At 42.6% G+C, this 27,198-nt stretch overlaps 1 protein-coding gene across 9 annotated transcripts in view; it reads right to left on the bottom strand.

Moving 5' to 3' along the window:
• Window positions 1–27,198, bottom strand: part of TENM1 (teneurin transmembrane protein 1) — a 490,610-nt gene that overhangs the window by 123,563 nt on the left and 339,849 nt on the right. For all 9 annotated transcript variants that reach the window (XM_072124023.1, XM_072124021.1, XM_072124025.1 and 6 more), the window contains 3 exons: window positions 23,863–23,982; window positions 22,709–22,970; window positions 15,251–15,518 (listed from right to left, as the gene is read on the bottom strand). In XM_072124023.1, the coding sequence (XP_071980124.1) occupies window positions 15,251–15,518; window positions 22,709–22,970; window positions 23,863–23,982 (650 nt within the window). The remainder of the gene's footprint in view (window positions 1–15,250; window positions 15,519–22,708; window positions 22,971–23,862; window positions 23,983–27,198) is intronic.

Genomic DNA, 27,198 nt, shown 5'->3' with positions numbered 1-27,198 from the left:
CCTTTCATTAGCTGAAATAATAAAAAGGTTATAATCACTTTTGCTGAGGAGGAGAAGTGCTCCACAGTTCATTTTACTGATGAAAGAAAGTTTAATTTATTTGAATGTGATGGGAAACATTGGGGCACATTTACTTACCCGGCCCATTCGCGATCCAGCGGCGCGTTCTCTGCACAGGATTCGGGTCCGGCTGGGATTTAAGATGGTAGTTCCTCCGCCGTCCACCAGGTGGCGCTGCAGCGCTGAAAATAATCTTAACGCCCCGGAATGCACCATCCCATAGAAGGTGAAGGTGAGCGCTCCCCAAGCGACACATTTTCGGTTTTTAAATGCGGCGGTTTTTCCGAATACGTCGGGTTTTCGTTCGGCCACGCCCCCCCGATTTCTGTCGCGCGCATGCCGGCCCCGATGCGCCACAATCCGATCGCGTGCGCCTAAAACCCGGGGCAATTCATGTACAAGCGGCGCAAATCGGAAATATTCGGGTAACACGTCGGGAAAACGCGAATCGGGCCCTTAGTAAATGACCCCCATTATGTTTCATGACAAACTGGGGTAGACTTAACCCTAAGTGTGTAAGATACTAGTACTAATGGGCGGTGGAGGCGGTGTCATTGTTTGGGGAATGTTTTCTGCAGCAGGAGTTGGACCTCTCATACAGCTACTAGGCAGAGTAAATGCAAGTCTTTATAAGAACCTTTTTCAACAAGTGGTTCCTTATTTGTATTTCATGCAGGCCAATGCCCCATGTTACAAAACACAACAGGTAAAGCAAAAACTGAAAACATGGAAGCAATGAAATGGCCGCACACAGTTTATTATGCAGATTGTCACGGACGCAGAAATACCATATAGGTGGGGGTTTTGTGTGTTTTATTCAATTTTACTGAATAAAAAATAATTTGGTTTATTATCGCATCACCATCTTTTCATATGCAGAACTTTTTTATTTTTTGGCTGACGAATCTGGTTAAGGGCTTATTTTTTGAGAGAAGAGTGCGTAACAATTTTCACTTTTTAGTGCATTTTTTTAAAGGTATTAATTTAAAATGACCTTTATTCAGAACGCTTTTTGCGTTTTTTTCCACCGGCGCTTACCGTGCAGGTCAAGTAATGATTCTGTTTTATTATACAGATTGTATAATACCAAATATGTGGTGTTTTTTTTTGTGTTTGTGTTTTTTTATACTTTATTAAGTGTTTTTTTTGGGAAAGTGACATTTTAGGGGCTTATATTTTTATGTATTTTTAAAAATGTATTCTAACGTTTAAACTTTAAACTTGTTCAAGTCCAATACACTGCTCTACAATACTAATTCTTTGTAGAACAGTGCAGTGTAAACTGTCTGAGCATGCAGATGCATGTGCAGACAGTTTACAGTCAGAACCAGAAGGGGTCTGACTGCCGGGGAGATCAGGCAGCCCCGGGGCACTTGGTAGACCTCGGGGCTGTCCAGAAGAGGATCGGATCCCTGGTAAGCAGAGAGGGGGATCTGATCCATAGGGGAAGACCCTTACAGGCCGCGGTCATGCTTGACCGTGGTGTGTGAGAGGTTAATACTGGCGATCGGAGCCGGCTCCAATCGCGGGTGTTACAACACAGCGTCAGATGTATTAGACAGAAAAGTAATTATATTCAGAAAAGTAATTATAACTAGAGATGAGCGAACATGCTCGTCCGAGCTTGATGCTCGGTCGAGCATTAGGGTACTCGAAACTGCTCGTTGCTCGGACGAATACTTCGCCCGCTCGAGAAAATGGCAGCTCCCGCCGTTTTGCTTTTTGGCGGCCAGAAACAGAGCCAATCACAAGCCTGGAGACTCTGCACTCCACCCAGCATGACGTGGTACCCTTACACGTCGATAGCAGTGGTTGGCTGGCCAGATCAGGTGACCCTGGGATAGACTAGCCGCTGCCCGCGCTGCTCGGATCATTCTGTGTCTGGATGCCGCTAGGGAGAGAGCTGCTGCTGGTCAGGGAAAGCGTTAGGGTGTTCTATTAGCTTACTGTTAGGCAGGAGTGATTCTCAAAGAACCCAACAGCCCTTCTTAGGGCTACAATAACGTTCTACTTTTTTTATTTTAATTTGCATCTAGTACCATTTTGTGAGGAATTAGCAGGGGGACTTGCTACCGTTGTGTTTAGCTCTTAGTGGCACACATATCCATAGCAAAGACCGAAGTGGGAAAATTTAGTAGGGGTTGGATTTCAATTAGGCACTAACTCAGTGTCATCTCATCTGGCATAGTAGTGTGCTTTGATACTTGGCTAGAAAATAGCCATAGGAGAATACAAAGAGCTTACTTACGCCTACAGTAGCGTTCTATATATTTGATTTCTGGTTGATCTGCTGGTGGCTGTACTTTCTGCAGTGCATGTACTAGCCAATTCTGAGCAATTTGTAGTGAGACTTGCGACCGCTGTGTTCTGCGCTTAGTGACGCACATATCCATAGCAAAGACCGAAGTGGGAAAATTTAGTAGGGGTTGGATTTCAATTAGGCACTAACTCAGTGTCATCTCATCTGGCATAGTAGTGTGCTTTGATACTTGGCTAGAAAATAGCCATAGGAGAATACAAAGAGCTTACTTACGCCTACAGTAGCGTTCTATATATTTGATTTCTGGTTGATCTGCTGGTGGCTGTACTTTCTGCAGTGCATGTACTAGCCAATTCTGAGCAATTTGTAGTGAGACTTGCGACCGCTGTGTTCTGCGCTTAGTGACGCACATATCCATAGCAAAGACCGAAGTGGGAAAATTTAGTAGGGGTTGGATTTCAATTAGGCACTAACTCAGTGTCATCTCATCTGGCATAGTAGTGTGCTTTGATACTTGGCTAGAAAATAGCCATAGGAGAATACAAAGAGCTTACTTACGCCTACAGTAGCGTTCTATATATTTGATTTCTGGTTGATCTGCTGGTGGCTGTACTTTCTGCAGTGCATGTACTAGCCAATTCTGAGCAATTTGTAGTGAGACTTGCGACCGCTGTGTTCTGCGCTTAGTGACGCACATATCCATAGCAAAGACCGAAGTGGGAAAATTTAGTAGGGGTTGGATTTCAATTAGGCACTAACTCAGTGTCATCTCATCTGGCATAGTAGTGTGCTTTGATACTTGGCTAGAAAATAGCCATAGGAGAATACAAAGAGCTTACTTACGCCTACAGTAGCATTCTATATATTTGATTTCTGGTTGATCTGCTGGTGGCTGTACTTTCTGCAGTGCATGTACTAGCCAATTCTGAGCAATTTGTAGTGAGACTTGCGACCGCTGTGTTCTGCGCTTAGTGACGCACATATCCATAGCAAAGACCGAAGTGGGAAAATTTAGTAGGGGTTGGATTTCAATTAGGCACTAACTCAGTGTCATCTCATCTGGCATAGTAGTGTGCTTTGATACTTGGCTAGAAAATAGCCATAGGAGAATAAAAAGAGCTTACTTACGCCTACAGTAGCGTTCTATATATTTGATTTCTGGTTGATCTGCTGGTGGCTGTACTTTCTGCAGTGCATGTACTAGCCAATTCTGAGCAATTTGTAGTGAGACTTGCGACTGCTGTGTTCTGCGCTTAGTGACGCACATATCCATAGCAAAGACCGAAGTGGGAAAATTTAGTAGGGGTTGGATTTCAATTAGGCACTAACTCAGTGTCATCTCATCTGGCATAGTAGTGTGCTTTGATACTTGGCTAGAAAATAGCCATAGCAATAGGATAGCATTGTTTGGTTTTAAAAACTCAAAAAAAAACAAAAAACACAAAAAAAACAAAAAACACAAAAAAAAACAAAAAACACAAAAAAAAAACAAAAAAAGTTAAAAAAAAAAAAAAGTTATAACTCTCATTTTAAAAATGTTTAACCCGAGGGCTAGGGGTAGAGGACGAGGGCGGGGACGTGGGCGTCCAACTACTGCAGGGGTCAGAGGCCGTGGTCCTGGGCGGGGTGAGACACCACCTGCTGATGAGGGAGCAGGGGAACGCCGCAGAGCTACACTCCCTAGGTTCATGTCTGAAGTTACTGGGACTCGTGGTAGAGCACTGTTGAGGCCAGAACAGTGCGAACAGGTGATGTCGTGGATTGCTGACAATGCTTCGAGCAATTTGTCCACCACCAGTCAGTCTTCCACGCAGTCCACCCATGTCACCGAAATCGCCACTCCTCCAGCTCCTGCACCTCAGCCTCCTCCTCCCCAGTCTGCCCCCTCCCAGGAAAATTTGGCATTTGAACCGGCATACTCTGAGGAACTGTTTTCTGGACCCTTCCCACAGTCACAAACCACTTGTCCGGTTGCTGCTGAGCAATTTTCCGATGCCCAGGTTTTCCACCAGTCACAGTCTGTGGGTGATGATGACCTTCTTGACGTAGTGGAAGTGTGTAAAGAGGTGTCCGACGATGAGGAGACACGGTTGTCAGACAGTGGGGAAGTTGTTGTCAGGGCAGGAAGTCTGAGGGGGGAGCAGACTGAGGGCTCGGAGGATGATGAGGTGACAGACCCAAGCTGGGTTGAGAGGCCGGGTGAACACAGTGCTTCTGAGACGGAGGAGAGTCCTCGACCAGAACAGGTTGGAAGAGGCAGTGGTGGGGCCAGACGGAGAGGCAGGGCCAGAGCTGGTGCATCAGCGCCAAATGTGTCAACTAGTGAAGCTCCCGTGGCGAGGGCTCTTGCGGCGAGGGCTAGATCTTCAGAAGTCTGGAGGTTCTTTAAGGAAACACCGTATGACCGACGGACTGTGGTGTGCAACATTTGCCAAACCAGGCTCAGCAGGGGTTCCACCACTACTAGCTTAACTACCACCAGTATGCGCAGGCATATGAATGCTAAACACCCCACTCAGTGGCAACAAGCCCGTTCACCTCCGGCCGTGCACACCACTGCTCCTTCCCCTGTGTCAGCTGCTAGTCAGCCCCCTGCCCAGGACCCTGCCACAAAAACCCCATCGTCGCCTCCACGATCCTCCACAGCATCCACCAGCGTTCAGCTCTCCATACCCCAGACGCTGGAGCGGAAACGCAAATATAGTGCAACCCACCCGCACGCCCAAGCCCTTAATGTGCACATCTCCAGATTGCTTAGCCTGGAGATGCTGCCCTATAGGCTAGTAGAGACCAAGGCCTTTCGCAACCTCATGGCGGCGGCCGCCCCTCGGTATTCGGTCCCCAGCCGCCACTACTTTTCCCGATGTGCCGTCCCAGCCCTGCACCAGCACGTGTCAGACAACATCATCCGTGCCCTGACCAACGCCGTTTCTGACAAGGTCCACCTGACCACGGACACGTGGACGAGTGCTGCCGGGCAGGGCCACTATATATCGCTGACGGCACATTGGGTTAACTTGGTGGAGGCTGGGAGCGAGTCTGACCCTGGGGCTGCTCATATACTGCCGACGCCGAGGATTGCGGGGCCTACCTCGGTCCAGGTTTTTCAGGCCTACTATGCCTCCTCCTCCTCCCACCCCTCCTCCACCTCCTCCTCCGAACTACCATCCGTGGGCACGGCGCCATCAGTCGGTAGCTCTAGGCACAGCAGCAGTGCCGTCGCTAAGCGACAGCAGGCGGTGCTCAAACTGCTGAGCCTAGGCGACAAAAGGCACACCGCCCAAGAGCTATTACAGGGCATCACGGCGCAGACTGATCTGTGGCTGGCACCGCTGAACCTCAAGCCGGGAATGGTTGTGTGTGACAACGGCCGTAACCTGGTGGCGGCTCTGCAACTCGGCAGACTGACACATGAGCCATGCCTGGCCCATGTGTTAAATCTGATAGTTCAGCGTTTCCTCAAGACATACCCCAATCTGTCTGATTTGCTCACGAAGGTGCGCCGCATCTGTGCGCATTTCAGGAAGTCCAGCCCAGATGCTGCCACTCTCAGGGCAGCGCAGCGCCGCCTCCAACTGCCCGCTCACCGACTGTTGTGCGACGTGCCCACGAGGTGGAATTCAACACTGACCATGTTATCCAGAGTTTACAAGCAGCGCAGAGCGATTGTAGACTGCCAGATGTCAACTTCCACCAGAACTGGTAGTCAGGTCAGTCAGCTTCCTCAAGTCTACAATGAGGAGTGGACGTGGATGTCTGATATCTGTCAGGTGCTGAGTAACTTTGAGGAGTCAACACAGATGGTCAGTGGCGATGCCGCCATCATCAGCCTCACCATCCCGCTGCTTGGCCTGTTGAAAAACTCTCTGGTCAGCATGAAGTCGGAAGCTTTGCGCTCGTCACAAGAGACAGGGGAAGAATATTCCCTTGTTGATAGCCAAAGCACCCTCAGGTCTGTTTCTCAGCGCATATCGGAGGAGGTGGAGGTGGAGGAGGATGAGGAGGAAGAGGAGGAGAATGTTGGCGAGACACAAGAGGGGACCATTGTTGAGTCCTTCACTGTTCAGCGTGTATGGGCAGAAGAAGAGGAGTTGGAGGAGTTGGAGGAGGAGGAAATGGACAGTCAGGCCAGTGAGGGGAGTGAATTCTTACGCGTTGGTACTCTGGCGCATATGGCAGATTTCATGCTAGGCTGCCTATCCCGTGACCCTCGCGTTCAAAGAATTTATTCCAGCACCGATTACTGGGTGTTCACTCTCCTGGACCCACGGTACAAGCAAAATCTTCCCACTCTCATCCCTGCAGAGGAAAGGAGTGTGAGAATGCATGAATACCAGCAGGCCCTGGTGCACAAGCTGAAACAGTATTTCCCTTCTGACAGCACTAGCGGCAGAGTGCGTAGTTCTGCGGGACAAGTAGCGAGGGAGAGTAGGCGAGCAGGCAGCTTGTCCAGCACTGGCAAGGGTACGCTTTATAAGGCTTTTGCCAGCTTTATGTCACCCCAGCAAGACACTGTCACCTGTCCCCAGTCTCGGCAGAGTAGGGCTGATCTTTACAGAAAGATGGTGAGGGAGTACGTAGCTGACCATACCATCGTCCTAAATGATCACACAGCTCCCTACAACTACTGGGTTTCAAAGCTGGACATGTGGCACGAACTGGCGCTGTACGCCTTGGAGGTTCTTGCCTGCCCTGCCGCTAGCGTCTTGTCCGAGCGGGTTTTCAGTGCAGCTGGTGGCATCATCACCGATAAGCGTACACGCCTGTCGACTGACAGCGCTGACAGGCTGACGCTTATTAAAATGAATAAAGGCTGGATTTCTCAGAATTTCCAATCTCCACCAGGTGAAGGAAGCTCAACCTGAATAATTGATCCACTCCTCCTCCTCCTCATTTTCCTCCTTCTCCTCCTCTTTGTACAGTAAAGCAGAGGAAAATGGCTATTTTTTGACAGGGCCCACTGGCTCTTGCTATAGTACTTCATGCATTTAATTTTTCTGGAGGGCCACCTACCCGGTCCTCTGTTTGAAACAATTTTTGTGAGTGCCACATACAGGCACTCAATCTATTCCATTTTTCTGGAGGGCCACCTACCCGGTCCTCTGTTTTAAAAAATTTTTGGGACTGCCACATACAGGCACTCAATCTATTCCATTTTACTGGAGGGCCACCTACCTGCTCCTCTGGTTTGAAAAATGTTTGGGACTGCCACATACAGGCACTCAATCTATTCCATTTTACTGGAGGGCCACCTACCTGCTCCTCTGGTTTGAAAAATGTTTGGGACTGCCACATACAGGCACTCAATCTATTCCATTTTACTGCAGGGCCACCTACCTGCTCCTCTGGTTTGAAACATTTTTGGGACTGCCACATACAGGCACTCAATCTATTCCATTTTACTGGAGGGCCACCTACCTGCTCCTCTGGTTTGAAAAATGTTTGGGACTGCCACATACAGGCACTCAATCTATTCCATTTTACTGCAGGGCCACCTACCTGCTCCTCTGGTTTGAAACATTTTTGGGACTGCCACATACAGGCACTCAATCTATTCCATTTTACTGGAGGGCCACCTACCTTCTCCTCTGGTTTGAAAAATGTTTGGGACTGCCACATACAGGCACTCAATCTATTCCATTTTACTGGAGGGCCACCTACCTGCTCCTCTGGTTTGAAAAATTTTTGGGACTGCCACATACAGGCACTCAATCTATTCCATTTTACTGCAGGGCCACCTACCTGCTCCTCTGGTTTGAAACATTTTTGGGACTGCCACATACAGGCACTCAATCTATTCCATTTTACTGGAGGGCCACCTACCTGCTCCTCTGGTTTGAAAAATGTTTGGGACTGCCACATACAGGCACTATCCAAATTAAATTGTCTCCATAGCAGCCTCCACACGTTGTCTCCATTGCTACCTCCTAAAGTCGTCCATATAGCTGCCTCCATACATCGTCCCTTTATCAAACGAGGTGTGTCAGGCAGAAATTTGGGTTGTTTTCATGGATTCCACATCAAAGTTGTTAACTTTGTCGCCACCCTGCTGTGTTATCCACAAAATATACTGGCAAACTTTTACCATTTAGGGATATTATTTCAGCGCTTCTTGCGCATCTGTTTACATTCCCCTCACCCGGCATATCCTAAACTTATAAGAACGCTACTACACTTGATCTTATACAAAAGGTTCTTAGAAGTGCTGTTTGGGGAGTAGCCTAGAGACAGGGGCTTGGATTGGCGAAAGCTCGCCTGGCAGCGGAGCGCCAGCTCCATGCGCATCATGCGCTTCTTGCGCATCTGTTTACATTCCCCTTACCCGCCATATCCCAAACTTATAAGAACGCTACTACACTTAACTTGGTGCAGGCTGGGACCGAGTCTGACCCTGGGGCTGGTCATATACTGCCGACGCCTACCTCGGTCCAGGTCTCAAAGGCCTACTATACCTCCTCCCACCCCTCCTCCACCTCCTCCTCCTCCGAATTACCATCCGTGGGCATGGCGCCATCAGTCGGTAGCTCTAGGCACAGCAGCAGTGCCGGCGCTAAGCGACAGCAGGCGGTGCTGAAACTGCTGAGCCTAGGCGATAAAAGGCACACCGCCCAAGAGCTATTACAGGGCATTCCACATCAAAGTTGTTAACTTTGTCGCCACCCTGCTGTGTAATCCACAAAATATACTTGCAAACTTTTACCATTTAGGGATATTATTTCAGCGCTTCTTGCGCATCTGTTTACATTCCCCTCACCCGCCATATCCTAAACTTATAAGAACGCTACTACACTTGATCTTATACAAAAGGTTCTTAGAAGTGCTGTTTGGGGAGTAGCCTAGAGACAGGGGCTTGGATTGGCGAAAGCTCGCCTGGCTGCAGAGCGCCAGCTCCATCCCAAGATCCAACTAACATAGTTGCAGCACCTTTAATCTACTACTAGTTCACTGCCTCCATAATAATAATAATAATAATCTTTATTTATATAGCGTCATCATATTCTGTAGCGCTTTACAAATCATAGGAAACAAATACAAATGTAATGTAACAGAGCACAACATTTGTATGGAACAACAGGAGTGAGGTCCCTGCTCGCCAGAGCTTACGGTTTATGAAGATGATGGGGTAACACGAGGTAAAAGAATATTTAATGGTCAAGCCATTCTTCTTAGGGAATAGAAAAAAATATAATAAATGGAATTGCTGTCGCTTGAACCACTCAGCCGTCATCTTATATACCAGGTCCAGGGTGAATGGGACTGCAGAGAAGTCTGGTGCCTGTTGGTTGCTGGATAACAGATGGGAGGACGACACAGGACGGGTTAGTAGAAGAGTTAAAACTTCATGCAGTTAATGAGTGTTATAGGCTTGCCTAAAGAAATGGGTTTTAAGAGCACGTTTGAAACTTTGGAGGTTAGGTATTAGTCTGATAGTCCGGGGCAGAGCATTCCATAGAATTGGTGCAGCTCTAGAGAAGTCTTGGAGACGCGAGTGGGAGGTCCGCACTAGGGTAGAGGTTAATCTAAGATCACTGGCGGATCTAAGAGCACGGGTTGGGCGATAGACTGAGATAAGAGAGGAGAGGTAGGGGGGTGCAGCATTATACAGAGCTTTATGGATGAGGGTTATTATTATTTTAAACTGTATTCGAAAGGAGACTGGCAGCCAGTGCAGCGACTGGCATGAACTGTAAGCATACATGGTCCCCTTATCAAACGAGCTGTGTCAGGCAGAATTTTGGGTTGTTTTCATGGCTTCCATGTTAACTTTGTCGCCACCCTGCTGTGTAATCCACAAAATATACTGGCAAACTTTTATCATGTACCGATATTATTTGAGCGCTTCTTGCTCACCTCCTTTGGTTCCTCTCTGACACCCATTGGTTTGAAGCCTGAGTCCAATTAGGGTATGTCGCCATGCCACTCTCTAGCCTGCTGCCGCTGCCTCTGCATGCCGTCCCCTATAGTGTCAGGGTCAATTATTGGATGTTTTAGATGCTATCTAGCTTCATTCTGTCACTCTGTCATGGCCATGCTGTTGCCCATAATTTTGGCATAATGGTGCGATTAGGCAGCCTCAGAGGCATCCATGCATGCTGCCCCTGCTGTTTCCTGTCCATTTCCGTGGTGTTTCCATCCTTTTCTGAGGTTCCCAGGTGTTTGGCCAAGCTTCCCTGTGCAGAGCCTTGGTCCCCTTGAAAAATGCTCGAGTCTCCCATTGACTTCAATGGGGTTCGTTATTCGAGACGAGCACTCGAGCATCGGGAAAAGTTCGTCTCGAATAACGAGTACCCGAGCATTTTAGTGTTCGCTCATCTCTAATTATAACCTTTCTCTTTGCTACAATTATTGCTTAATCTATAATTATCACATATTTTGCAAAATAAAGGATTTATGTTACAGTACAGTACAGTATACAGTACCTTGGTAATTTTGTAAATTAATTTTGTAATTTTGTAAATTGGCATGGTTTACCCCTCACAAAAATTCATCAAATGTTGATTAATGTAGATTGCATTATTTCTGAAACAATCAAGTGACCATCCATTGTTCTGTAATTTTGATCTCCAATGTATATTAGTAAATGATCCATTGAAGACTTTTACCATATTTCTTGCTATACACTGAGCTAAGGAGATTTCAAATATGTTTTAGCCTAAATATCATAGAATTAATGAATTTGATAATGGTGTAGACATAACATGCCTTAAAAATACACATACCAAGCAGTCATCCTATACTAAATCCTGTTGACACCTAAGATAATTAAAGTAAAATTTATTCTTGAACACAAGTTTTCATGAATATATTACAAAGTGGCTATGGCTTAAAAAAATATATTCCACCTTTAGAAGCTGCTCATTAAACGAACTTATGAGAGATGAATGATTAAAGGAATTTGCAATTAGGGAAAGCAATAAATCTGCCAGCTCTAGACTTTCCATATGACACAGTGCAAGAATAATGAAGAATGTTGCTGTTTCTAAGTGCAATCCTCAAGTAACCTGTCTCTTATAAATAGCTGTATGACAGCCTTCATGTCAAGAGGAAGAGGCCAAAGGAATAGAATTGCAAATAAAGGAAAGTGATAGAGGGCTGGGGGTCATTTCAAGCATGAGGCCCTCTGAAAATAGCATCATGACTAGAAAAAACATCTCCATGTTAACACAAGACTGCTAAAACATCAGGTTTGTAGCAGTCAATGCTGAGGTGTTAAAAGCGAGCTCTGCAATTCTCTATAGAGCTTCATTTTCTATCTCATTATGCCATTAAACTTTTAATGACCTCTGGCAGGTTTATTGTTCAGACATAACAATTATAACAAGTCATGCAAAATATTATTATATGTTTTTAATGAATATCTTTTTTCACAAAATAAAATTGAGACTTAGGTCTGTTTTAAGCGTAAACAATGAAGGGATTTCTACTCCCCTGATCTGATGTTATTCTAAAGAGCAATCTGGGTTTATTTGATTAAGGATACCTAAGTTCACACCAACAAATGTTTGAAACAATGGTCCATTTGTCATCTGTATGTCATGCATATTTGTGAATCCGCCTAAAAAAAACACAGGAGGCTGGCATATAATTTCACTAGCATCGCTCAACATGATTGTGTACCTAGGAACTGATCTGCAAATTTGGACGGCACACGGATGACACATGGGTGGTATCTGTATTTTTCAAATTCAAATATTACTTCTATGGAAGGAAAGAGCCCCAAACATGTGCAGGAATAGGACCTTCTTGGAGTTTTGCGGCACTGGCAACTGGCTCACAGCTGTGTGTATGACACCATAGAAATACATGGGGATATGAGCTAGATTATCACCTCCGGGTGATAAACAGATAAATAATCACAGGGTCTTTTCATTTACTTATATATAGCCAAAGACACAGCATTTGACAATAGGACCCCTGAGGAAGTCAAGCACACTGGCAATACGTGTGGGGTAGAGTGTTGATTGTGGGGTCTCCCCTCGTCTTTGGAACTTAAATATTTAGTGATTTTGTTCCCATGCAAATTTTCTGTGATACTTAGGGACTGGTAGCCCTTATTTTTTGACGTGATGCTCTTGGCTTGTATGTATTGGATCCCTGAGATATCACTTTGTGAAGGGGAACCCCTATAAAGCAGATGATGTTATCATGGACCAGGAGCAAAATCTTTTTTTATTGCTCATTTACGAAGGGTCCGTAGAGCCCATTTTCGTCAGGTTTCCCAACAATTTCCGTTTTGTGGCGAATTGTCCTGGGAATTTGGCGCATGCGATCGGATTTTTGCATATTGGCACCGGCTTGCACGCAACAGAAATCAGTGGGCGTGGCCGTCGGACAACCCAACGGATTTGGACAATGCGCAAGATTTAACATTTAGAATTGTGTCACAAGACACGCACTTACAAGCCCCGGGAAGAAGAAGGTGAACTCCGGTGGACCTCGTCGGGGAAGCAACAGTTGCAGGAACTCGGGCACACAATCTTCATGAATCGTGCCAGACTTTATCCTCGTCAGACCGTCCGAATCGGGGATCGCGACAGTACCAGCTAAGTAAATTTGCCCCATTGTGTTTTGTCTCTTTAGTGTTTTTGTTTTTCTTCCATTTTGTCTTCATGTCCACAAAAAAAACTGAAGGTTTAACATTGCTTTGAAAACATCACACCTGGGTTTTCAGCCTCACCAGTGAAAAAAATGGTTGTTTCATTAACTTCAATAGCCTTAATTGGCATCCATGGAACCACGGACGTGAAAAACGTGAAAGAGCACTTACTTTACTTTTGGTCTGAAATCATAATCCTACTAATCTAAACTAATACATCCAACTGCTCACATTCTCCTGCTTCAAATCACAGAACACTTTGAAAGGTATGTGTGGGCAAATATTTAAAAGCTATTCCATTCCTATGAAACAGCATTCTTAAATATTTTAGTTAAAGGGGGATTATACATTTTTGACTACCTGCTTTCTTGTCTGAAGCTACCCTTCTGTGTTCCTATTAATGAGAACACACTTATCCAGCAGCTTAAGGCTGGGTTCACTTTTACTGTAAGTATACTGTTTCCTGATCTATACTGACAACATAAGACTCCAAAGTAACCCAATGTATAAGCTTAGGATGTTCTTTTTCAGTAACCCCTCCTTTATCTACAGGAGGAGCGAACATGTGTAGCAGGCAGTGATTTGCTGCTTCCAATGTAATAGGGGTTTGCCCATTATAGAAAATTCTCAAATTTTATCCACCTAGTGATGTTTACAATTTTACTGAATTTTATTGCTGTTTTAGCTCCTATCACTCAGTGATGGTTAATGTAAGATTCCAGAGTGTGGGTGGGGACTCTCTAAGTAGACACTTCATGATTCCTTTAGTGCTATACGAGATACTGTATGCTGACGAGGTGCTTAGATTGTCAGGGTACAGGGTTAATCTACAATTTCATTTAGCTTCGGAACATTCTTACTAGTATCTGACACATAGAAAGAGAGATGAGACAGATCAGAGATTAGAGATGATGAGATACGTCAGATGCATATTACACATGACATGCTCAGCTCTGCTATAACAGCCATAACATATACATAGCTTTGCTATACTCCTCCCTGCCCCTTCCCTGGGACAGATAAAGACCTTATCTGTCTGTAGCTTGCAGCTTTACTTTCCTCACACTGTTGTTTGCTGGCAGGACATCTCTGTGTGTGCTCATCCTGGAATGCAGGGGGGAGCGACTGGAGGCAGTGGGGAGCTCAGTGCAGTCAGACAGCAGAACAATATGTCTACCGACCCTGAAGTGAGAAGATTCAGGGTTGGGTCCAGGGGCAACCTAAATTGTGTACACCAGGACTGAAAGAGACAGGTTGGAATTATATGTGTGAAATAATGTATTTTTGTTAATAACAGTGAATCAGAGAATGTGTTATTTTGTTATCCTGGGTATATTTAAGAATCTTGTCTTCTTTGGAATACCCCTTTAAGGGTGTCTCAACTCTGACATAAATGTCTTTTTAAAGAGATTTTATTGTATGAGTGTTCTAGCGCCTGGAGGCAGGCTGTAATAGAGAAAATGTACAGTATATTTGCATTATCCAAAATGCCCAATACATCAATATACGTAAGTATAAAAGTAATTATTTCAATCAAAGAAATCCCAGATTCATTGTCTTTTGGTCCGGCAAGAAATGACAACCTAGTAGGCCAGTGATAGTGAACCTTTTAGAGACTGAGTGACCAAACTACAATCGAAAGCCACATATTTTTCACAAAGTGCCAAATGCCAGTTTAAAGTAAATTATTGCTCCCTGCTGTGTCACAGATTTGAATGTATTGGTGTCCTAAAGACACCAATACAGTAGAAAGATGGAGAAATTCGGATTATTATTGTAGCTTCCCTCTAAGGTTCCCTTAACAGGGTGAATCACAGGCCCTGAGAAGGGGCTTCAATGATAATCCAGCTCTGCCCACTCCTCCTTGATCCTCCCTTACTCTTTAAGACACTTTAAAAAAGTGCTGAACATGGCAAGTTCTGGGCTGCCTGAATGGTAACCTTTGTGCTGCGTGATGGCCACTGTACTAGGCTTTGTACATTGAAGTATGAAAGAAAGAAGTTATGTCCTACACATAACAGAGGGAAATAAAGAGCCAGAAATGCAAAAACGGCATTGTCATAGAGCGGTTAATACCGGAAGTAAAAATTCAACATCTAACTTTTTTTTTAAATTGCTCTGAAACTTTCTTGTTTGCTTTCATTTCCTTAATATCTGTTGGATGTGTTCCAGCCCTTAATGGATAAGTCTATTCATTAACTAACATAGATATCCATTTCTGCTCACAAATTTCAAGTGTATTTCCTGAGTTCAACATATGTAACGAAGAAGACAACATGAAAAAGCTAGATATTTCCATTTATGAAAATGAAGATAAATGTGGAATAACATACCTAATGCTTCTGAGAGACCGGATACCTTCTGGCCATAAATATCTGTTTTGTTCCAGGCAAAAGTATAAACCAAGTTAATAGCAGCAGGAAACCATTTCTGTACAAGTCGTCCTTCCACTGCTACAATTAGATGTACTTTACTTAGTCCAATAGGGATGGCTGCGTGGGTGAGGATAATATGTATGAGGCTCTTATAGCCAAGTGTTCGGCTACTTAGGTAGCTAAGTTTCAAAAAACTGGAGGGGATGTGAATTTCCTCTTGTACTACCTACAATGCACAAGGTAAAGACTGTTAGAGAGGTCATTAGGTATAGCAATGTCATGACATGGAATTACTCATTTTAACAAGCTTTAATGGACCAGATAGGTGCTAAAAACATTTTACTTGTAAGTGACATTTTTTAGAAGAAACACAAGTCAACTAGATCTTCCCAAAATGTATCATCTAATGCATTACAAAAAAAAAAAAAACTAAAGCATGTACAGTGTTTCAAAAATAGTCATATCAAGCTTGATAAAGACTATTTGTTGAAATGTTTCACAGGTTTAGTGAGTAAAAGAAATCTCTGATTTGCTCTTAACTTAAAGAGAGAGAACCTGTCAGGCAAAGTAACCTTCAAAACTAAATATATTTATATATTTCATGCCTGTAAACTTAAACTATCACATGCCCGTAAACTTAAACTATCAGGTCCTAAAACTGTATGCAAATGATCTGACATGGGTCCAATAGTCATTTATCATATTCAGCTGTCCGGAATACTCATGAGTGTGAGGCATGGCCACACCCCCAGTGCTTGACTGACAGCCTGTATAATGATGTGACACTCCTGGTTCTGGTTCCTCTACGTTCTAACTGGTTCTGGCGGCCACACCCCTGCAACCTGTTTGTATGAGATACACATGACTGACAGCCACGTCACTACTATTTTCTTTACAGGTCTATATACAACATACAGCCCATATAAAACTACATGCAAATGTAGCCTATGGCTGCAGCTGAAGCCTGTGCTGCCATAACAAGAGAGCAGATATAGTATTACATTAAGGATCCCCTTTGCTGTGTTTCTGACAGAATAATTGTAATAAGACTTGAATAAAACCAAGATTTAAAGTAACCATAGTCTCTAATTTCTAGTTTTACAATATTATCATTGTGGGAAGGGATAATTTGTTTTCACTGTCCACCAACACTGTCCTATTGTATAAAAGAATAGCATTAAATATGTGTTGGCACTATGGTCATAGAGATGGCAGTTACCTAATGCCGATTTAGAAAACACTTAGTAATAAGAAATAACAGGGAACACAAGTTCTTAACTATGTTAAAGGTAACCCATACGATGGTTCATTTTCCATTTTCCCTTAAAGGAAACCTACCACTTGAAGTGGCAGGTTTCAGGAGAAAACACTGAGCACCAGCTCAGGGTGAGCTGGTGCCGGAGCTTATTTTTGTTAGTGTTTTAAACCGCTGTATCGCGGTTTAAAACACTTTTTAAACTTTATAGCCGGCGCAGGGAGGTACGCGCTCGGCGCTTACCATGCGCGCGGCTCTCCTTCACTTCCTATGTAGCCGCGCGCACGGTTGCGCGCATGGTAAGCGACGAGCGCGTACCTCCCTGTGCCGTAGCAGCTTCGGCCATAAAGTTTAAAAAGTGTTTTAAACCGCAATACAGCGGTTTAAAACACTAACAAAAATAAGCTCCGGCAACAGCTCACCCTGAGCTGGTGCCCGGTATTTCCATCTGAAACCTGCCACTTCAAGTGGTAGGTTTCCTTTAAGTGTTCATTTCAATTCTATCTGCCCGCAGTTGCCACTAGAGGGAGCATACGGATACCAGATTTATACAGCTGCTATACAGTCCCATGCTAATACAGAATGACATCTGCAGGATGATGTGTACTAAAGACCTATTTCGACCTATTTTGATAGAGAATAATGAGACAACACAGTGCACAAAGGTTATTGCTAAGAAGCTACAAGTGGTTTACTTGTTTGGGTGATGGTTATAAATTACCGCTCAACCCAACACTATTTCACCAGGGTGTAAATGTGTTATAAGTGGTTACTTACAGTTATGTACAATGTATAGTATTGCTACAAGAATGCATATTGTAAGAAAACAATACATGACCTAAGCACAGAAAATGTATGCCACAGACCAGTAGTTTTCGAGTAACGTGTGACTGTATTATAGTATTGAGGCCACTTGCAGAGATGCAGCTGACCCCATTTGATTTCACTATAACAAAGCACTCTCTTGTATTTATCAAAGCAGACTGAGCACAGAAACCCAGACCTTGCCATCCACATAACCCCAATTTGCGATGCGATTTGTTGACCTCTTTTATTTTCTTGTGTTCTAACTTTTTCCATTTCACTGTGTCCATCCCATGAATTTTTAAAGTCTATTAGAGCACTGTATGTCCATTAAGTGAGCTGTACAAAATCGTCTGAAGCGAAACAACACTCTTCCTTTTATTGTTTGAGCTGTAAGGTGTGAGGTTAAATGACAAGAGACCAACCACAAATGTCTCAGCTTTATTGGGATTCACCGGTTTAACAATGTTTACTCCTAAATGGTTGGAAACACAGGTTCCATCATAAATGGGAAAATTCCTAATAATTCAGTTTATGTGATTGTCCATACATCTACTGTTTTACAAGATTAGGATGTCCTGACATGAATGCTGATCTGTAGATAATACTGTGTCTAGCCCTCAGGACAGTGTTTACTATATGATGAATTACCATTAAATGTGGTTCCCTTAGATCTATACTCAATATTATAATCCATGGCATTGGGCACAATGATATTTACAATGTCGTAGTCTTTTTGTCATCTAACCTCTTATTTGGATGGATACATTAATCATAGACAAATGTATTGCACACAAAGAGCACACTCTCACTGAATGGTTCTATTCTACAATATTGGATACAGAACATAAGACAAATCTGATGATTTTTTAAAAGTAAATTAACAAGGAATTTCTAATCTTTTGTCTCCCTTAAACATCCAATATACAATACGTTCTATGTTATACATATGCAGCACTATGTGATGGCAGGGGTTATACAATGAACATTGTGGGAAGTGTGTATTCAGTGTTAGAATCGCTTCTTTTCTGCCATAATTGTGATAAATGAGGTAGCAGTCCACACTTTTAACCCTGATATTTCATGTTTACGTTTTCTTACCCCTCCTTGAACCACAATCCAGCATCATTATATTTAAAACTGCATAATAAGCATTTTGTAAGGATCTGGATGTTTTGTGCAATATTAAAAGAAAAACTATCATCAAGGTTTGACATTTCTACCTGATTCCAGGTTCCAATAGCCTTTTCATACATGAGTGTAATACGTTTTTCATAATAAATTTTCCATAATAGTATGTAAAGCTTGAATAAGACATAAGTCAATCAAGTCCAACCTTTAATATTTAAACCAGGGGTCCCCAAACTACAGCCCGCGGACCGTTTCTATGCAGCCCCCCTTCGCATCCGGCCGCTGGGTTCGGCAGTCGGGCATCTGTTAGTCCGGAAATGGCCACTCGAGCGCTATTATTGCAGGTGGAGAGATGTGGCCGGAAAACCACCCCGGCGCACACCGCTCTTTGAACCTGGATGCACGCCCGCGTGATGATGTCATCACGTGGCCGCACACCTTTTCCTGTCCTGCAGCCACAAGAAGAAAGAAGACGCAGGAGCCAGAGGTGAGTATAGGATTTTTAATTTTTTTTTAAATAGCAGTAAAAACATTGTGCCTAATAACTAATGGTGGGGGGACATATAAAATAACTAATGATGGGGGACATATAAAATAATTAATGGTGGGAGGGTATATAAAAAAACTAATGGTGGGCGGGGGACATATAGAATAACTAATGTTGGGGGGCATAGGAAATAATTAATGGTGAGGGGAAGCATAGGAAATAATTAATGGTGGGGGGCAGCATAGGAAATAATTAGTTATGAGGGACAGTCTAGTAATTAATAGGGCAGCATATTCAATAATTAATGGAGAGGGGTCCCAGTATATTTAATAATTATTTGACCCAATTAATTTATTCATTGGGCCAATATATAAAATAGTTCACAAGGGGGTGCAGTATATTAAATAATTAATTGAGGAGGGGGGAAGTGTATTACAGATGCGGTCACATGTACCACTATTTATCTGGCCCTCCAACGGTCTGAGAGGGACAATGAATGGCCCCCTATGTAAAAAGTTTGGGGACCCCTGATTTAAATGTTTTCACCATAACCCGTGATATTTGTTCTCAAGAGAGGCTTCCAGGCCTCTCTTGGACATGTACATAGAGTCCGCCATAACAACCTCCTGCGGCAGAGAGTTCCAAAGTCTCACTGCTCTTACAGTAAAGAACCTTTGTCTATGTTGATGGTAGAATCGCCTCTCCTCTAGGCGCAGAGGATGCCCCCTTGTCCTGGTCACAGGCCTAGGTATAAAAGATCTTTGGAGAGATCCTTGTACTGTCCGTTCAGGTATTTGTACATTGTAATGATGTCTCCCCTCAGTCGTCTTTTTTAAACTGAATAATCCCAAATTTTGTAGTCTGTCATTGTATTCTAGTCCCCTCATTCCAATAATCTTGGTTGGTCTCCTCTGAACCCGTTCCAGTTTTTCTATGTCCTTTTTATTCACTGATGCCCAAAACTGTACACAATATTCCATGTGTGGTCTAACCAGGGATTTGTATAAGGGCAAAACTATGTCCTTATCATGAAAATCTATTCCTCTCTTGATACATCTCATAATTTGATTTGCTTTAGTAGCAACTGTAGATAAAAGAATAACTGGCTCCCAGCCTGCATGCAGCATTGAGTCATGTGGGTGTCAGATTAATTGCACTGAATCCCTGTGTAATTGAGTCATCCTTGATCATATTCCCTTATCCCCCTCCCTCTGACCTGCAGGAGATTTTCTTGTAGCAGCAGTCATCTCACGTTGAGGGAGGGGGGATGAGGGAGAATGACTCGATTACAAAGTGACTCGATGCATTGAAGCTCGCACCCAGATGACTTGATAGTGCTTGCTGGCAGGGAGCCAGGTATTCTTTAAGCTAGTTTTATACATTTTTGGACACACAAGATTGATTATAACAGCAGTATTAAACTCACAGAAGAAAAGGCTAGTGGAACTAGGTAGAAATGTCAAACCCTGATGACAGGTTCCCTTTAGAGTTAGTTTTTCTCGCTGAATAGAGCCCAACAACTTAAGCTTCATATAATGTCTCTTGCAATAATACATCTTGGTTGCCTGGCCCATGTTTTATGAGTGAAGTTGTGCATTTTTTTCTTTATAAGCAAATCAAGCCATCTAATTTATCTTGTCACACAATTATGCTGTTGAATCACCATCAGTGTTTGTATGTAATCTAAATTGTGTGCATACACTGTTCTGATCGCTTTTTTTTACTGCTGTGAATGTCAGGAGAACGGGTGGGCATGGGGCTACCCACAGGAACCAGATGTACATGCACCCAGTGCCATATTTATAGCTCACATCACCCAAAGTGTACATGCCCCCAATAAAGGCCCGTTTATGCTTGACAATTACCATTATTAGCTTGCTTCTATAAAGATATTATCAGAGTGAGATTTGCTCAGTGTTAACAAAGGATAAAGTATAAAACTAGGCTATGACCACCCACTTCAATAGAATTACCGCTTGTGTTCCATGTATACTATAACCAAACTAAGCCTCCACTTCCATATACCCCTGTACCCTCCAATTGACCATAAACCTTTCTGTCCACACTTTTACAGACTACTACTCCCTTCTGCTAATATACATTATAACACTCCATTCCTAAAGACTTTTCGGTCCACCTTTCCTTTATCCTATGATACCATTAGTCTGGGGTAGTGATGTGACCATTGTAAAATAAATACGTGCCTAATGGGGAATACTACCCTCCATGCGAACCCCCCCCCCCCCCCCCAGCGTACTGCCTGTGAATCAAGACAGTGTGAATGATGCCTAAAGGGTGTGACTCTCCACCACAATTGCATGGCCAGATTTGGATCCTGCACCTCTGAATCCTTTGCTTATGAAGAAAAAAGTGTGCAACTTTCACATCATTCAGGTAACTGAATGTAAATATGATTATATTTTCAGCTTCTCTTGCTGAGGTTTATCAAGGGCAAAAGTGACCCGCCCAGTCCTCGTTAATAAAAAAGAAGTTATAGAAGATGTCAAAGTAACAGTAATAATTTTAATTATAATTTTACAAGTTTCCAAAAGTCTTCCATCTCTAATAGTGAAGATAACATGAATCTGTGTTTACCTATATACAACATGGACATTTCCTATGTGTAACAGAAGAGATAAATTAGATGGCAGGGATAAAAAATAATCATGAGACTGGCTGTATTCTGGAACTTAGCATCTGGTCTGGATGAAAAGTAGGTAGATGTATTTGTGGCTGGATGCAGCAGCCTAGATTTATGTCATTGACTGTGGAGATGATAAAAGGGAAGAAGCAATAAGTGTGTCAAAATAAGAGGATGTATATTAAGCCTGCATGAAGTAAATCTTAGGGGTCAAACTCAAGGATTGCACAGTTCTATGGGCTTTCTCAGAGATTCAGATATAAGAACTAGATTGCAATGTTGTAAGAAAACATACAGACAACAGATCAGTAGAAAACAAAGAAATTCTGGGTATTTTACCAGGGGGCTGGAGGCTGGGACTAGAAAACAAGACAACAGATCAGTGAAAAACAACTGAAATTTGAAAACACCCATTGTGAACAATGGCTTAGATGACACCAATCCTTAGGCGTACCATACTATTGTTATAGGTGCATAGTATTGTTTTATGCTGTGGGCTCTGATAAGGAACATGCTGAAATGCGTAAAAGCCAACCTTAAGGTGGCCCTGATTAAACTTTCAATCCCTCAATATCTTCTACTCTTAGGTTAATAATGTTTCAGTGGTAAAAGTGACCATTTTGATTGTAAAATACATGACATTGTAATATAGCGAAAACAAAGGGGATTAAATGATAATAAAATTCAATGCCACTTTTGGTTGCAACAAAATGTAATAAAATCCCTTGGAAGGTATTAAATCTGGATTGCTAAAAATAATAGAGCAATTGTTAGACTGTTGTCTTGTGAGAGTTCACAGGGACAGGCTATTGGGACTATTGCAGACTGACTCGTTACTGAGAGTAATTCATCCCTGGACACAGTTTTGTCATGAATGTCATGGTCTGTGGTCAAATTCTTTTTTAACATTGCACCAAGGCTGTTGCTTAGTAACAAGGGATGTTAGGGTAGCCCTAAGAAAGCAAATCTAAGGATTTTAGAAGTAATTTAGTTACATGTAAGAAGTTTACAAACGCCTTCAATGAAATTAATACATTTCCTGATTGTATACATATACCAAGAGATGAAATCAATGTGGGGGACTAAATATTAATGTACCTGGAGTTCAGGGATGACCGGTCCTCTTTGTGAACATGATCCAGCATATGTAGTTAATGGTGAAGGAAGAACCACTGGATTTGGGTTGATAAAACTACTGATATCACATAGCGGGGTCTTTGTCTCTGACCTCTGCATCACCACCTTGTCAACCACAATGAATTTATTCCAAGGAAGCCACAGTGTCCTCTTCACGGCAATGAAGGGTGATCTTTCAAACAGCAACGTGATAGATATGCCACCAAGCGTGACAAGGTCAAAACTGGTATAATAAAGAAAACAAGATGCAATGAATGAAACTGACAAATTTATTATCACGTTACGTGCTTAGGGTCCATGTACAGAGTCTGTACGGATGGCACACTGAGCCTTGTCAAAATGTGCAAGTACTTCATGTAATGTCTTATGTTGTGTCTACCAAGGTTTTAATATAATTTATGAGGAAAACACCTCTGCTAACAAAACCTGGTATTCAAAAGATCTATAATACTACAGTCATAGCATAATCTATACATCAACAATGTGCAAGTATATATAGAGGGAGTTTCCTGAAATCTTAAAAACTCCTAAGTTGGTCTGCGTGGGGAACGAAGAACAAATAATATTCAGCTTCCGATTCCCATGTCACACTGGTGCTTTCAGCTTTTAGACCTGCGCCTGCTCAGAGGTTCCAAAGGGGTCAGGGTACCCACTCCAAACAATTAGTGGCCTCCATGGACTACAGGATTTCCTTTTCCATCTTCGGGGGAACTTTACTTCCCTTTGTTGTTTCCTGTTAGTAGAAGGCTACTCATTGGATGAAGTGTATCTCAAGGCCCTCCTGACCATCTGCCAAGCTGCAGGCTTTAAACCATAAGTACCAGAGCAATGTGGAAACTGGAAGGCGGATCAGGGTTAGTGTATGTTCTAGATTTTTCCACATCCTGGCCCCCTTTGAGTAGAGGTGATACAATTTAGTTCATGTTCTAGTACCAAAAGCTACTCACACAGCTGCCACAATATATTACAGGTACTTACTAATTTAAAGCTTTACTTACTAATTCTTTAAAGAAAGCATTTACAATAACTTTTTTACAAGTTTTACATACTTAAAAATATCCACAATTTACTGAAAAGTTCAGTATCATTTGAAAAATAGTCAATAACATTTATACCTTCCATCCTGGCGACTGATTGTGTATCCGTAGTCGTTGTGATGCACAAAACTGACATTGACACCCACCAATGGTGTCCCGTCCACAGCTAATACTTGACCTCGGACTACACAGGCACGGCTAAAGGAAAGGAAATTATTAAGAAGGATTATTATTAAGAACTATGCCGGCTACAAGCCAATAATTTGAAGCTTCTTAAAGGGAAAGTTCCATCAGTAATAATGAAGTTGGTAATGTTTTGTGGCTTTTTCTTTTAACATTCCATTCTAGTATCTAGAACTAGATATTAAAGCGGTCACTTTTACAATGTGTTGCACACAGTACATTGTTCTCCCATCTCATTATCATCACAGGATTACAATAAATGATAAGATCTCTATTTTAAGCCCCAGCATTCATTATAGGTTATGGCCACATCTTATCTACTCTCTTCCTCTGTAGAGGTCACAGTTCATGTCATTTCAGTTATATTCTTGGGTCTGTGGGTCTATTCCCCTATCACTGCATCATGTGATTTGTTACAACCAGACCTCCTAGGGTTTGTGCTTCATGCTCTATCAAAACCTGTAAGACAACATGTATTTTGTTTGCATTATTATTTGGTAAAGGCAATTTTCTGAGCAGTTAACCCCTTCACGCTCCGTGGCGGATATATCCGCCACGGAGCGCAGTGACTTAGCGCTCAGTGGCGGATATATCCGCCACGGCGCTTATGCCGGCTCTGGATCAGAGCCGAACCGGCATCGGGAAACACGGGGTGCCGGCTGTAACTAAAAGCCGGCACCCCAGTGTAACACCCGCGATCGGAGTTGTCTCCGATCGCGGGTGCTTAACCCGTTAAATGCCGCGGTCAGCGCGACCGCGGCATCTAACAAGCATCTGGGGGGTCTTTCCCCCACGATCGCCCCCCCCGAACCGTTTTCGGGGGGCGCCGATTGTTGCCATAGCAACTCTGGGGTCCGATCTGGACCCCAGAGTTACTTGCAAGAATTGCCAGTAAGATGGCGTCTGTGACGTCATCTTACTGGCACAGTGCCAGCCTATGCAAGTGTATAGGCTGACACTGATAATACTCTGCAATACATCAGTATTGCAGAATATTATCATGAAGAAGCAATCAGAAGATTGCTTCTTCATGTCCCATGGTATAAAAGTGAAAAAGTAAAAAAAAAAAAGTTATTCAATAAAAAAATAAAGTCATAAATCACTAAAAATGCCCCAAACTCCCAAAACATATAAAGAGACATATAACTCAAAAAAAAGTCTAAATCATAACACAAACCCTACATATATAGTATCACCGCGTCCGTAACAACCCGTAGAATAAAAGTAAATCATTATTGAACCCCCACGATAAACGCCGTAAAAAAAAACTGTTATAAACCCTCCAAAAATTATGATTTTTACCTTTTCAATCCCACAAAAAATGCTATAAAATGCGATCAAAAAACCATATGTACTCAGACATGATACTGGTGCAAAGTACAACATGTCCCGCAAAAAACAAGCCATCAACCAGCTCCATAGCCAAAAAAGTAACAATGTTATGCCACTTGGAAGATGGCAATACATAAATGATAGATTTTTCCCCACATTAGGGTTTTGTTTGACAAATTTAGTAAAACGTAAGAAAATATATTCATGTCTGGTATCCCTGTAATCGTATCGACCCATAGAATAAAGATAACATGATTATTAGTCTATACGGTGAACACCAAAAAAAAAAAAGTAAAAAATCCAGTACAGAATTGATGCTTTTCTACTCCTGCCCTCAAAAAAAGTTCCTAAATTTTCAACAATAGGTGATACCAACCCCAAAATGGTAACAATGGAAAAAGCATCTCATCCCGCAAAAAAAATGCCGTCACATGGCCCCAATAACGAAAAAGCGAAAATTTTATAGCCTTCAAAAGGGGCCAATGAGGAAACTAAAATCCTGGCAGCTGCAGCGCCCTCCTTCCCTTCTGCACCTCGCTGTGCCCCCATAAAACAAGTCACAGCCACATGTGGGGGGTCGCTGCACTCAGGAGAAATTGCAGAACAAATTGTATGGTGGGTTTTCTCTTTTTATATTTTGGAAATGTGTAAATTTTAGTGCTAAATGAACGTATAAGGGAACAATATAACCATTCTAAATTTCACCTCCATTTTGATTCAATTACTATGAAGATCTCAAGGGGTTAACAATCTTCGTAAAAGCTGTTTCTGATAGCTTGAGGGGTGCAGATTTGAAAATGGGTAGATTATATAGGGGGTTTTGATGCTAAATATGTAAAATTTCATTCAAAACTGTATTTATCCCCAAAATAGTCAATTCTGAAAATCCGGAAAAGCGATATTCGATTTGTAAGCCGCGTGACATCAAAATAAATTATCCAAACATTTCAGAAATTATGAAAATGTAAAGTAGACAAATGGGAAATGTTATTCAGCAACTTATTTAGGTGGTAAATCTATCTGCCTGAAAACGCAATGATTTTGAATTTCGAAAATGGCAAATTTTTCAAAAAATGTATCATATTTTCTTTTTTTTGTAAATAAACGCAAAACTTATCTGCCAAAATTTACCACTAAAATGAAGTACAACATGTGGGGAAAAAACTATCTCAGAATCGTTTTGATAAGTAACAGTGTTCAAAAGTTATAACCATATAAAGCGACGCAGGTCAGAATCCAAAAAATCGGGCTGAGCCTTAAGCTACAAAATGGCTGCGTCCTTAAGGGGTTAATATTAGGACTAAAAGTAGATTTACAACACCGACCCTGCTTTATATGGAAGCTTCCATAGCAATTATATATTTCACATACATTTTGATAGCATTTTTTGTACACAGTTGGTACATACAAAGGACTAGCAAAAATACCCATACATGCAAGTGACAACACTATGTTAGAAAGTTACCACCCATTTGGCTAGTATGAACTATTTCCAATATAACTTTCCAAAGGCTGTATCTTATGAATGGATGGGTGGATAAAAAAATAGACAAAAAACTCCATGAAGTATACCAACATGAAATTAGGTATGTCATAGCATTTTGTAATTGGTGAGGGGTCCTCTTTTTTCTTTGTTTTCAGTACTATTATACACTGAGGGAATTTATTAAAGCTGGCATCCTGACTACCTAACTTCACTCTCTTAGAGGCTCCAACCTCTTACTAAATCTGGAGGTGCGCATGGCTGCAGGAATAAAATCGCCATCAGGTCAGGCATGGCATAGATTTCAGCTCTTGTCTGTACAGATTTTGAGGAGGAGACTATGGTAAATACACTGCATATGCTCCGACCCTCCCTTCTACCTACCCTGCCACATTACTGTTGGAGAAAGTGGCTTG

The sequence above is a fragment of the Engystomops pustulosus genome, chromosome 9, assembly GCF_040894005.1.
Source record: "Engystomops pustulosus chromosome 9, aEngPut4.maternal, whole genome shotgun sequence".
NCBI classification, from domain to species: domain Eukaryota; kingdom Metazoa; phylum Chordata; class Amphibia; order Anura; family Leptodactylidae; genus Engystomops; species Engystomops pustulosus.
This window is presented reverse-complemented; position numbering and strand designations above follow the sequence as displayed.